Here is a 12,587-nt window from a genome sequence, read left to right on the forward strand (position 1 = left end):
AATGACAGGTCATTTTTGACCGGGAACACCACAAAAGTTAAATAAAACACCCACAATTTTATGAAAATCATCAAAATGTATTTTGTGTGTTCAGATGCCCTATGTGGACAAAGTCATGGAACATTATGACAATCCGATTAAATTAACTACATTTTTCAGAGAGAACTTGTAAATCGGCCAATTCGACCAGAACACAGCAGGAGGGTTAACCTTCTGAATGAATTATTATATTGAAGATAGAAGCCGCCTCTTAATGAGTTCCGAGAGCCGATCTGTTATCCAACGATTATTATTATAATTAACCCTGCATTATTATATAAAAGCCCCTTAGATATTCTCACATACCAGATTTGCCGTAACGAAAAATGATCTGCTCATGTTGTGTGTTCAGTTATTTGTGACAATGAAGAAAGTAAACAAGCATTATGTGCATTTTTGTTTTAGATGCTGTGTTTTTATTTACAGTACTGATGGACAGCTGGAGGCATTTTGAAAACATGTTTACAAACACTTTTTTTTCACAAGTGTACTGTAGCAGGTGTAGCACATCATGCAAACAATGTTTACAGGATGGGCTATTAGCAGGACAATAGACTCTTCATACATTGATTTATTTTCAAAATTATAATTCAATAGCCCGGCTACTGTAGGTGTGAAAATCCCCCAAACTTGCAATCTATTGTGTTTATTTCAACTACATTTTAGTTGCACTTCCCCCCAGCTCAATGACCACGGGTAAAACCTTGCGGAGATAATCAATATATTTGCATTATTGTATCGTCAATTTCTCAAGTAAAAACATCTTGATGGCCTTCACCAGTTCATCTTTGCTTGTAGGCTTGGCAGAGTTACAGATTAATGTTTTCAGTTGATGCCAAAGAAGTTTGATCGGGTTTAAAATCAGGAGACCTACATGTAGAGATTAAAAAATAATTTTAGATATACTGTAGGTCTACCGTAGGCAACAAGAGTCTTACTAGTGTTGAGACTAGTCAGTTCACCCTAACATTTCCATTGCTCTTCTGACAACAGAACTTAATGAACTGCTCACCAGGCACAGCAAATGCTGTCTAGACCGTTATGCTGTTCCAAGGATGTGTAAACAAAGAGAGATACAACGAATGGACACTGAGGCAAATGTGGCTTACCAGTGAACCTCCGGGTGTTCATCATTAAAACTGTGTCTCAGAAGTTTCTGTCCATGACTGATGCAACCCGAAAAAGCATTAAAGACAGAGTTAATGAGGTCACCGAGAAAGTCTAGACATGGCCTGCTCTCCCTTAGGTAAAGAATTAGGCACTTTCCCATGTTCACTACAGTATGTACTGTAGGCTATGTGTACTTGTCAGACTGCACAGTAGCCTAATAAACATATACATCTTTTTTTTTAACCATGGTACAGTGTTTTTGGTTGATGGCCAATATTAAAAACTGTCAAATGCTTTTGTGAATTCAATCGCTTTATTGTTTAATTATTTAAGGCTCCTTTCTCTTCTCTGTGCGGGAGTTCTTTTAAGAATAAAGTAGGCTAATGAAAGCAAAAAAGTGTTGCTTACTGGAACACCCAAAGTCATCCAATTGTTATAATAGGATTTGAAGCAATAGCCTACCCACGTGTGGTCAACTATTTCAGCACAGTTTCATGCTGCTTGTCAAGACTAAGGGGACTGGTCTTGATAAATCAATGTTAGGATTATTTTGCTCTTCACTCGCAGTCACTTAGTAGCCTACTCCCGACCGGTCACGTTGTACAGCACCAACTTTTGAAAGCCAGTCACCACTTCCCCCCACGTTAACAAAACTTGTCTCTTTCTTACGTCAACAGTGAAGAGGCGAATCCGGGATGCTGGCCTTCTAGGCAGAGTTACAAAGAAAAAGCCATCTCAGACTGATCAATAAAAAGAAAAGATTTAGATGGGCCAAAGAACACAGACACTGGACAGAGGAACTCTGCTTAGAAGGCCGGTATCCCGGAGTCGCCTCTTCACTGTTGACATTGAGACTGGTGTTTTGCGGAAACAATTTAATGAAGCTTCCAGATGAGGACTTGTGAGGCGTCTGTTTCTCAAACTAGACACAAATATACTTGTTTTCTTGATCAGTTGTGCACTGGGGCCTCCCACTCCTCTTTCTATTCTGGTTAGAGACAGTTTTGCACTGTTCTGTGAAGGGAGTAGTACACAGCGTTGTACGAGATCTTCAGTTTTTTGGCAATTTCTCGCATGGAATAGCCTTCATTTCTCAGAACAAGAATAGACTGACGAGTTTCAGAAGAAAGTTATGTTTCTGGCCATTTTGAGCCTGTAATCGAACCCACAAATGCTGATGCTCCAGATAGTCAACTAGTCTAAAGGCCAGTTTTATTGCTTCTTTCAGGACAACAGTTTTCAGCTGTGCTAACATAAATTGCTAAAAAAATAAATAATGATCAATTAGCCTTTTAAAATGATAAACTTGGATTAGCTAACACAACGTGCCATTGTAACACAGGAGTGATGGTTGCTGAAAATGGGCCTCTGTACGCCTATGTAGATATTTCATTACAAATCATACGTTTCCAGCTCCAATAGTCATTTACAACATTAACAATGTCTACACTGTATTTCTCATCAATTTGATGTTATTTTAATGGACCAAAAATGTGCTTTTCTTTCAAAAACAAGGACATTTCTAAGTGACCCCAAACTTTTGAATGGTAGTGTATACCAAATATTTATTTGAAAATACTGCCTTTAAAATATTTCCAACGATATGTATTTGAAGTAATTGTAAATACATACCAATACTTTACAAATTGTTTTCTTTCAAATAAAGCTCATCTTAATACTTGTTTTCAAATTTATTGAAAAGTAATTGAAATACCTGAAATAGTATTTGAACCCAGGTCGCTGTGTGTGTATATGTCAGCCACCTCACTGAGTGCTGGGGAAATGTGAAATCAGAGAGGAGGAACCAGCTACAGGGATCCTAGGACACTAACTCTCTCTCTCACACACACACACACACACACACACACACACACACACACACACACACACACACACACACACACACACACACACACACACACACACACACACACACACACACACACACACACACACACACACACACACACACGTAGCTTATACTGTACAATCTGTGCTCTTTTACAAGTTGAATATATTATTTTACAACTACTGTGCTCTGTGTTTAATCTAATTTGACACTGATCCTTTTGAATGTTGAACGTGAACAACGTGGAATCAGCAACAGAAGAATAGTTTTCGATTTTCAGATCAGGAAGCAAGATCCTTTTGCTTGCAAAGACTTCAAAGGTTTGGACAAATACTCATTCAAGGGTTTTTCTTTACTTTACTATTTTCTACATTGTAGAATAATAGTGAAGACATCAAAACTATGAAATAACACATATGGAATCATGTAGTAACCAAAAGTGTTTTTTCCTTGATGACAGCTTTGCACACTCTTGTTATTCTCTTAACCAGCTTCATCTGGAATGCTTTTCCAACAGTCTTGAAGGAGTTCTCACATGCTGGGCACTTGTTGGCTGCTTTTCCTTCACTCCGCAATCCAAGTCATCCCAAACCATCTCAATTGGGATGAGGTCGGGTGATTGTGGAGGCCAGGCCATCTGATGCAGCACTCCATTACTCTCCTTCTTGGTCAAATAGCCCTTACACAGCCTGGGGGGGTGTTGGGTCATTGTCCTGTTGAAAAGCAAATGATAGTCCCACTAAGCTAAAACCAGATGGGATGGCGTATCGCTGCAGAATGCTGTGGTAGCCATTCTGGTTAACTGTAACTTGAATTCTAAATAAATCACCAACAGTGTCACCAGCAAAGCACCACCATATCATCACACCTCATCCTCCATGCATCACGGTGGGAACCACACATGCAGAAATAATTCGTTCAACTGCTCTGCGTCTCACAAAGACACGGCAGTTGGAACCAAAAATCTCAGATTTGGACTCAGACCATAGGACAGATTTCAGTCTAAATCAAATCAAAGGAAAAAGGAAACCGCACACTGCTCTTGATAGTATCAAGAGCAGTGCGCGGTTTACTTTTTCCTTCATCTTGTTCAACTGTTCCCATGCACCTGCAAAAAGGATTGCTCAGATGTGCGAGTGCCTTTTGAATTTTGAAGTCTAAATCAAATTGTATTAGTCGCATGCGCCGAATACAACTGGTGTTTTCCTTACAGTGAAATGCTTACTTACGAGCCCCTAACCAACAATGCAGTTTAAAACCCCCCAGCTAAGAATAAGAAATAAAAGTAACAAGTAATTAAAGAGCAGCATTAAAATAACAATAGCGAGACTATATACAGGGGGTACCGGTACAGAGTCAATGTGCGGGAGCACTGGCTAGTTAGGTAATATGTACATGTAGGTAAAGTTAAAGTGACTATGCATAGATGGTAACAGAGTAGCAGCGGCGTAAAAGAGGGGGGGGGGGGGGCAATGCAAATAGTCTGGGTAGCCATTCGATTAGATGTTCAGGAGTCTTTTGGCTTGGAGGTAGAAGCTGTTTAGAAGCCTCTTGGACCTAGATTTGGTGTTCCAGTACCGCTTGCAATTCGGTAGCAGAGACAACAGGGTGGCTGGAGTCTTTGACAACTTTTAGGGCCTTCCTCTGACACCCTGCCTGGTATAGAGGTCATGGATGGCAGGAAGCTTGGCCCCAGTGATGTACTGGGCCTTTCGCACTAACCTCTGTAGTGCCTTGTGGTCGGAGGCCGAGCAGTTGCCATACCAGGCAGTAATGCAACCAGTCACGATGCTCTCAATGGTGCAGCTGGAGAAGCATTTGAGGACCCATGCCAAAGCTCTTCAGTCTCCTGGCAATAGGTTTTGTCGTGCCCTCTTCACAACTGTCTTGGTGTGCTTGGACCATGTTAGTTTGTTGGTGATGTTGACACCAAGAAACTTGAAGCTCTCAACCTGCTCCAATGCAGCCCCGTCGATGAGAATGGGGGTGTGCTCTGTTCTTTTTTTCCTGTACTCCACAATCATCTCCTTTGTCTTGATCACGTTGAGGGAGAGGTTGTTGTCCTGGCACCACACGGCCAGGTCTCTGACCTCCCTATCGGCTGTCTCGTTGTTGTCGGTGATCAGGCCTACCACTGTTGTGTCATCAGCAAACTTAATGGTGTTGAGAGTCGTGCCTGGCCGTGCAGTCAAGAGTGAACAGGGAGTACAGGAGGGGACTGAGCACACACCCCTGAGGGGCCACTGTGTTGAGGATCAGCGTGGCGGATGTGATGTTACCTACCCTTACCACCTGGGGGCGGCCCGTCAGGAAGTCCAGGATCCAGTTGCGGAGGAAGGTGTTTAGTCCCATTGTCCTTAGCTTATTGATGAGCTTTGAGGGCACTATGGTGCTGAACGCTGAGCTGTAGTCAATTAATAGCATTCTCACATAGGTGTTCCTTTTGTCCAGGTGGAAAGGGTAGTGTTGAGTGCAATAGAGATTGTATCATCTGTGGATCTAATGTCCATTGCTCGTGTTTCTTAGCCCTAGCAAGTCTCTTATTATTATTTGTGTCCTTTAGTAGTGGTTTCTTTGCAGCAATCGACCATGAATGCCTGATTCACGCAGTCTCCTCTGAACAGTTGATGTTGAGATGTGTCTGTTACTTGAACTCTGTGAAGCATTCATTTGGGCTGCAATCTGAGGTGCAGTTAACTCTAATGAACTTATCCTCTGCAGCAGAGGTAACTCTGCGTCTTCCTTTCCTGTGGTGGTCCTCATGAGAGCTAGTTTCATCATAATGTTTGATGGTTTTTGCGACTGCACTGTCAGAATAAATCAAATGTATTTATAAAGCCCTTTTAACTTCAGCTGATGTCACAAAGTGCTGTACAGAATCCCAGCTAAAAAAAACAAACAGCAAGCAATGCAGGTGTAGAACCTTTCAAAGTTCTTGAAATGTTCCGTATTGACTGACCTTCATATCGTAAAGTAATGATGGACTGTCGTTTCTCTTTGCTTATTTGAACTGTTCCTTCCATAATATGGACTTGGTATTTTACAAAATAAGGGTATCTTCTGTACACCAACCCTACCTTGTCACAACACAACTGGCTCAAACGCATTAAGGAAAGAAATTTCACAATTCACTTTTAACAAGGCACACCTGTTAATTTAAATGCATTCCAGGTGACCACCTCATGAAGCTGGTTGAGAGAACGCCAAGAGTGTGGAAAGCTGTCAAGGCAAAGGGTTGCTACTTTGAAGAAGCTCAAATATAAAATATATTTGGGTTTGTTAAATACTTTTTTGGTTACTACATGATAACAAATGTTGTATTTCATAGTTTTGATGTTTTCACTAAAAACCCTGGAGTGAGTAGGTGTCACATTTTTGACTGGAACTGTATAATTTAGTTACTCTAGCTGCTACATTCATGATGAGAAAACTAACTAGCTAGCTAGCCAAGTTGCTAGTTAGCTAGCTAAGTTAGTTAGCTAGACAGCTTATATTAACCAGTAATACAAAATATGCCTAAACCTTTTAAAACTTTAGCTGTCACCTTGAGGCTTGATAGGGGGTAAAAATAATCTGTAATTCTTTACTAGCTAGATGACCAATTAGCTTTTATTCCTCTATGAATCTAGCTAGCCCTACTGGCTGCCGGCTAAATTAACCAACGTTATTGATTCTAGTTACTAAGATAAATAAAACAACTCAAATTAGCTACTCAATTTAGCGTTAACTTCTTTGAAGTATTTTCTGAACAGCTTCTCAAGTCTTTGTTTCTCCAGTTGTCAACCATACACCATTTACACACTCATGTGGCACCCAGATTCAAAAATGACAGTTGAAACTCTGAAAATAAGTGATTCTTGTTGCTAGGCTACCAGTTACAGTGCTTTTTAGCTTGCAATCCGCAAGCTAAAAAGGTGCCTTTAAAAGTATAGCTTGTGTCTGAAAGAATTATATGGATTTAATATTTGTCAAATTATTGAGCATATCCTCAAAACTCAAATAAGCATCAGAAATTGTCCCTATTGAGCATATCAAAATTCATATCAAGATCCTGATATGGACCTCAGTCAAGAGCCTATGCATTGTATGTGCTGAGAAAATATACTATGTAGGCCTAAGGTCAGTATATACAGAAATCCAGAGGGAATCCAAAAGTGATTTGTGCATGAAAGAAAAATATGGGTTTAATATTTGTCAAATGATTGAGTATGTGGTGAAAACTCAGTAATGCCTCTGAAATCCTCTTTATTTTCAGCATATAAAAATTTGCATATGGACAGCCAAGAGAAGCATATCTTGAATCAATATAGTTTCATATCTTGAATGTGCTGAGAAAACACAGATATGCAATGTATACAGTCAGTATTTGTCAACATGAGAGAAAATAGGTTCAGGATATATGAGTCCATGTGTGATATTCAGAGTAATCCCAATAGCATACATGTCTAAAAGGCACATCTGGATTCTGAAATTCTCAGGACATAGTGCATATCCAAAAATATGCATTGGAAATGGTCTGTATTCTATAGAATATCAAAAATGTGTCATGTAAAGATATCCCCTGATTATGGACCCTTTCTGCCCAGTGCTTGTGTCTCCCCTGTTTGGTTTGCTCTATGTTTGTTTTTACACCCTACCGTAAGTTGGTGGGGGTTTTCTTTTCCTTTACTTTGTCTATTAAGGGAATCTAGTGGGCATCCATGGTGGGTGTTAAGACCCTACTCGATTTCGCTTGGCCAGCACCCCTATGGTTGCCTTTCAGAACCCCTTTTAAAACCCCACCTGTTTTCTTTTGGTTGTCAGTGGCTCATTTGTTAGTTCCATTTTTCTGTTGGGTCACTATTTTTGGTTTCTTATTGGGGAATGTAACACCCAGTACACCACCATTTTACTATTTCCTTTTGCAATACATCCTATTTTACTATGATGTCTTACGAGGGCCTTGAAACTCAATTTGTCACATTTCTACTGATTGCACAAAAAATCAATACTTTCCCAATGATCGATTGTATTTTTTTCAGATCTCCTTACAGTACTTTCTGTATGTCCATCTGAACAGACATTATGACTAAACATCCACTCCTCACAGGGACTGTTTATCATAACATGTTCTCACCTCTTTCTCAGCACAATGACTGTCAGCTGTGTCCGACACCTCTTGCTGAGGGTGAAGAGTTTGTCGACGATCCGTCTGGATTTGGCGATAAGCTGTCTGCTGCTGAGCTCTAGCTGTCTGTAGCGCTGATGGACGGCAGGCTCCATTTTCCAGAAGTACTGGATGGCAGATGTGTTGAGGGCGTAGAATGTCGGGAGTCTCCGTACAAAGTTCTGGAACTCCTCTGAAAGGCAGACAGGTGTGAAGAGGTTTAATGCTCCATCGCAGTTCTGCTCCGCTTAGTACTTTATATGATTCTGTTAATTCTGGCTCATAGTCAAACGGATCACTTTAGGGAGATGGCACATGGGAATTGGTTTGCTGGGCCACCGTGGGGGAAACTGGAAGTGATACTATGTGACGCATATGCTAATGGAGAGAGGCTGAACTAAATGTGGGTTTGTGTATGAAATGTCAGCTCCTAGCAGATCAAGCTCATCTCTGTGTGGAGGCCAAACAGAAACTGAAAATGTTACCTTGCGTCAGGGCATCCGGTTTAATGAGTGAATAGGGGCATAACAGGAATTAACCAAAATATTTTCAGAGATATCAATAGCCATTCAATCAATCCAACCTAATCTAATAAGTGACTGTGATATTTACAATTAACAGTGGTGTTGATTTATATCTGATTACAATAGGCATTCGTTCTCAGATTAGCCATTTTATAATACACTACATGACCAAAAGTATGTGGACACCTGCTTCTTGAACATCTCATTCCAAAATCATGGGCATTAATATGGAGTTGGTCCCCCTTTTGCTGCAGCCTCCACTCTTCAGGGAAGCCTTCCACTAGATATTGGAACATTGCTATGGGGACTTGCTTCCATTCAGCCACAAGAGCATTAGTGAGGTCGGGCACTGATGTTGGGTGATTAGGCCTGGCTCGTAGTCGGCATTCCAATTCATCCCAAAGGTGGTGGATGGGGTTAAGGTCAGGCCAGTCAAGTTATTCCACACCGATATTGACAAACCATTTATGTAGGGACCTCGCTTTGTCCAGGAAACAGGAAAGGGCTTTACCCAAACTGTTGCGACAAAGTTGGAAGCACAGAATCATCTAGAATGTCATTGCATGCTGTAGAGTTAAGATTTCTCTTTACTGGAACTAAGAGGCACAGCCCTAACTGCTCAGCCATGGAAACCCCTTTCATGAAACTCCCGACAAACAGTTATTGTGCATATGATGCAAAACGCTTCATATGGGGATGGTTTCTGTATTTTGAAAGTTACATATCTTGAAAACTTGATTGCTGACAAGCGAAACCTTTCAGGACTATGTCAACAAATACAAAAATATTGTTTTGGGGTGGAATTTTCCTTTAAAGTTGTTGTACTAGTCCACTTGTAGTCCTGATTGTTGCAAAAGTCGTTCAAGATATGTGACTTGTTTCAGGAAACTAGGCTTATGTCGCACGTCACTACTTCACAGGAGAGGCATTTGAACGTAAACATATAATTTTTTCAAAATGCATTTTTGGGGTGAAATGCCTTCTGGAACACGTGAACATTCATGTGCCTTAACAATAAAATGGTTAAATTACAAGCCTAGTTGGTTTAACCAGAGAAAAAATTAAGAACCTTCCCGCTAGCCATGATTGGCTGAGATAATGGATCACGCTTCTGTCTAGAACATGAGCTGCTCAGTATGTGTAGGTAATCCTTTCTAACAACTATTTTTAGAAGGATATCACGAAGAACTACAAATGTGTTGCTAATGCTCTCCAATTTCTGGAAGACGATCATGCCATGCTTACTCTATCTGACTCTGAAAATGAGTCAGACGATGATTTAACTTCTTGCCACTAGGGGGGTGCCATTTCGACATAGCACAAATGCGTCTCCAAATTAAACTGCCTCGTACTCAATTCTTGCTCGTACAATATGCATATTATTATTAGTATTGGATAGAAAACACTCTCTAGTTTCTAAAACCGTTGGAATTATGTCTGTAAGTGAAAGAGAACTGGACTTAGAGCACTTTTCCTATGTCTGTGTGAGAATGGCAAATTGTATCATCTGCTCTGAGATCTGTCTTTAACTTTGCCTGTCTTCTATTGGTTGAGATGCACTGCATACGCCTTCCCCTGGGTGTCAGCGAATAGAGGGCCTTCAAATGGAGTCTCTACGCAGATCAGAAAGTCTATAAATTGGTTGGAACTGAGGTGACCAACCTTTTGGAACTTCGCCCTGACGCAGAAAGGGACTTGGCATGTCTTTTTAGAAGTTCTGGTTTTAGAAACTAGATATATCCGGCTCTATTTTTATTCACTATAGGCTTTAAAGACATCATAATCTTGTTATTCTAAACCGATTTATACCAGTTTATGTCAGTATTTTGCGATTTTCGGGCATTTCATTTTGTGACGTTGTATTTATTTGGGAATCTCTCTCTCGAATGCCATGGTGTAATGCTAATTGCAACGTCAAAGGAAACATTCTCCAACCCAGCAACGATTCTTTTGGCCAACGGACACCTTTACCAAGATTCTGATGGGAGTTCAGCTAATAGTAAGAACTATTTATGCTGATAAATCGTTGTTCTGTTGAAAAAGTAAAAGGCATATGACGCCATTATTGGCCGTGTAGCATAGCGTCATCGCACCGTGTCTTGCACCCTGTATTGCGCAGCAACGTTAATTTTAAAAATGTAATTCAGCGATTGCATTAAGAACTAATTTGTCTTTCAATTGCTGTCCACCCTGTATTTTTTAGTCAAGTTTATGATTATTTATCGATTAGACTAGGTGACTCTCCAATATGGCGCCCGACATTTTCTGGGGAGCTTGGCAACTTTTCTCATTGTATAAGCACAATTAGTGTCGTTAAATATGCACATTTCGAACAAACTCTATATGTATGTTGTAATATGATGTTACAGGACTGTCATCTGAAGAATTCTGAGAAGGTTAGTGAAAAAATTATAAATATTTTGGTGGTGGTAACGTTATCGCTCTTTTTGCCTTGAATCAATGCTAATGTGAGCTATTGTGACGTTGGCTATTGTGCTAAGCTAATATAACGCTATATTGTGTTTTCGCTGTAAAACACTTAGAAAATCTGAAATATTGTCTTGATTCACAAGATCTGTGTCTTTCATCTGCTGCATGCTGTGTATTTTTAAGAAATGTTTTATGATGAGTAATTAGCTAATACACGATGGTCTCTGTAGTTATTCTAGTCGCTTTGGTGAGAGTTGTGATGGGGGCTGCAATGGTAAACTATGATTTATACCTGAAATATGCACATTTTTCTAACAAAACCTATGCTATACAATAAATATGTTATCAGACTGTCATCTGATGAGGTTGTTTCTTGGTTAGTGGCTATTTATATCTTTATTTGGTCGAATTTGTGATAGCTACTGATGCAGTAAGAAAATGGTGGAGTAAGAATAGTGGTGTCTTTTGCTAACGTGGTTAGCTAATAGATTTACATATTTTGTCTTCCCTGTAAAACATTTTAAAAATCAGAAATGATGGCTTTATTCACAAGAGGTGTATCTTTCATTTGGTGTCTTGGACTTGTGATTTCATGAACATTTTATTATATGATATCCCTGTGGCTTTAGGCTAGGCTATGCTAGTCAGCTTTTGTGATGGGGGGGATCCCGGATCCGGGTTTGGGAGGTGTTAGAGGTTAAGTAAAAACATTTATTTGAACCAGACATTGTAGAGTTTTCTGGAACAGCAATGAACAATGTTGTTGTCACAGAAGAAGTGCACTGAGTTTTTAAATCGGTGTAAGCGGAGTATGATAACTAAGGAGATTAGGAAAATTCTGGAGATTTATTGCAAATATGCAGAGGGAGTTGAAGAGAGAACACACAGAAGGCTGATGTATAAAACACCTGTATCTGGATTACATCTTCAAACTAAGGGGGAGCATGACATCTGTGACAGAGACGTAGAAGTGCTCATCCATGTATACTGGTAAGAGTCTAGCGAGCAACATTTTCAGATATTATACGTTTCTAATTCACGTTAAGACGTTGTCAGCTACAATATGGTCATTATTTGAGCTGGCTAGCCAGAACACTTAACATTAGTTAGCTATCCAACCAGCTACAAACGAACTAAGACATTATTTAGAAAGTTACTTTTAGTTGCCTGGATTCCTAGATTGACATACAGTTGAAGTCGGAAGTTCACACAAACTAGTTTTAATGACTCCAACCTAAGTGTTTCAACCCCTCCACAAATTTCTTGTTAACAAACTATAGTTTTGTCAAGTCGGTTTGGACATCTACTTTGTGCATGACAAGTAATTTTTCCAACAATTGTTTACAGACAGATCATTTCACTGTATCACAATTCCAGTGGGTCAGAAGTTTACATACATTAAGTTGACTGTGCCTTTAAACAGCTTGGAAAATTCCAGAAAATGATGTCATGGCTTCAGAAGCTTCTGATGGAATTGACATAATTTGAG

The 12,587-nt window shown here is 39.9% G+C and overlaps 1 protein-coding gene across 1 annotated transcript in view; it reads right to left on the reverse strand.

The window, feature by feature from the left end:
- The window catches only part of LOC120052093 (BMP/retinoic acid-inducible neural-specific protein 3-like), a 94,058-nt gene that overhangs the window by 15,018 nt on the left and 66,453 nt on the right, over positions 1–12,587 (reverse strand). The window contains exon 6 of the mRNA XM_038998945.1: positions 8,115–8,337. Coding sequence (XP_038854873.1) covers positions 8,115–8,337 — 223 coding nt within the window. The remainder of the gene's footprint in view (positions 1–8,114; positions 8,338–12,587) is intronic.

This window comes from Salvelinus namaycush, chromosome 8 (genome assembly GCF_016432855.1).
Source record: "Salvelinus namaycush isolate Seneca chromosome 8, SaNama_1.0, whole genome shotgun sequence".
Classification (NCBI taxonomy): Eukaryota; Metazoa; Chordata; class Actinopteri; order Salmoniformes; family Salmonidae; genus Salvelinus; species Salvelinus namaycush.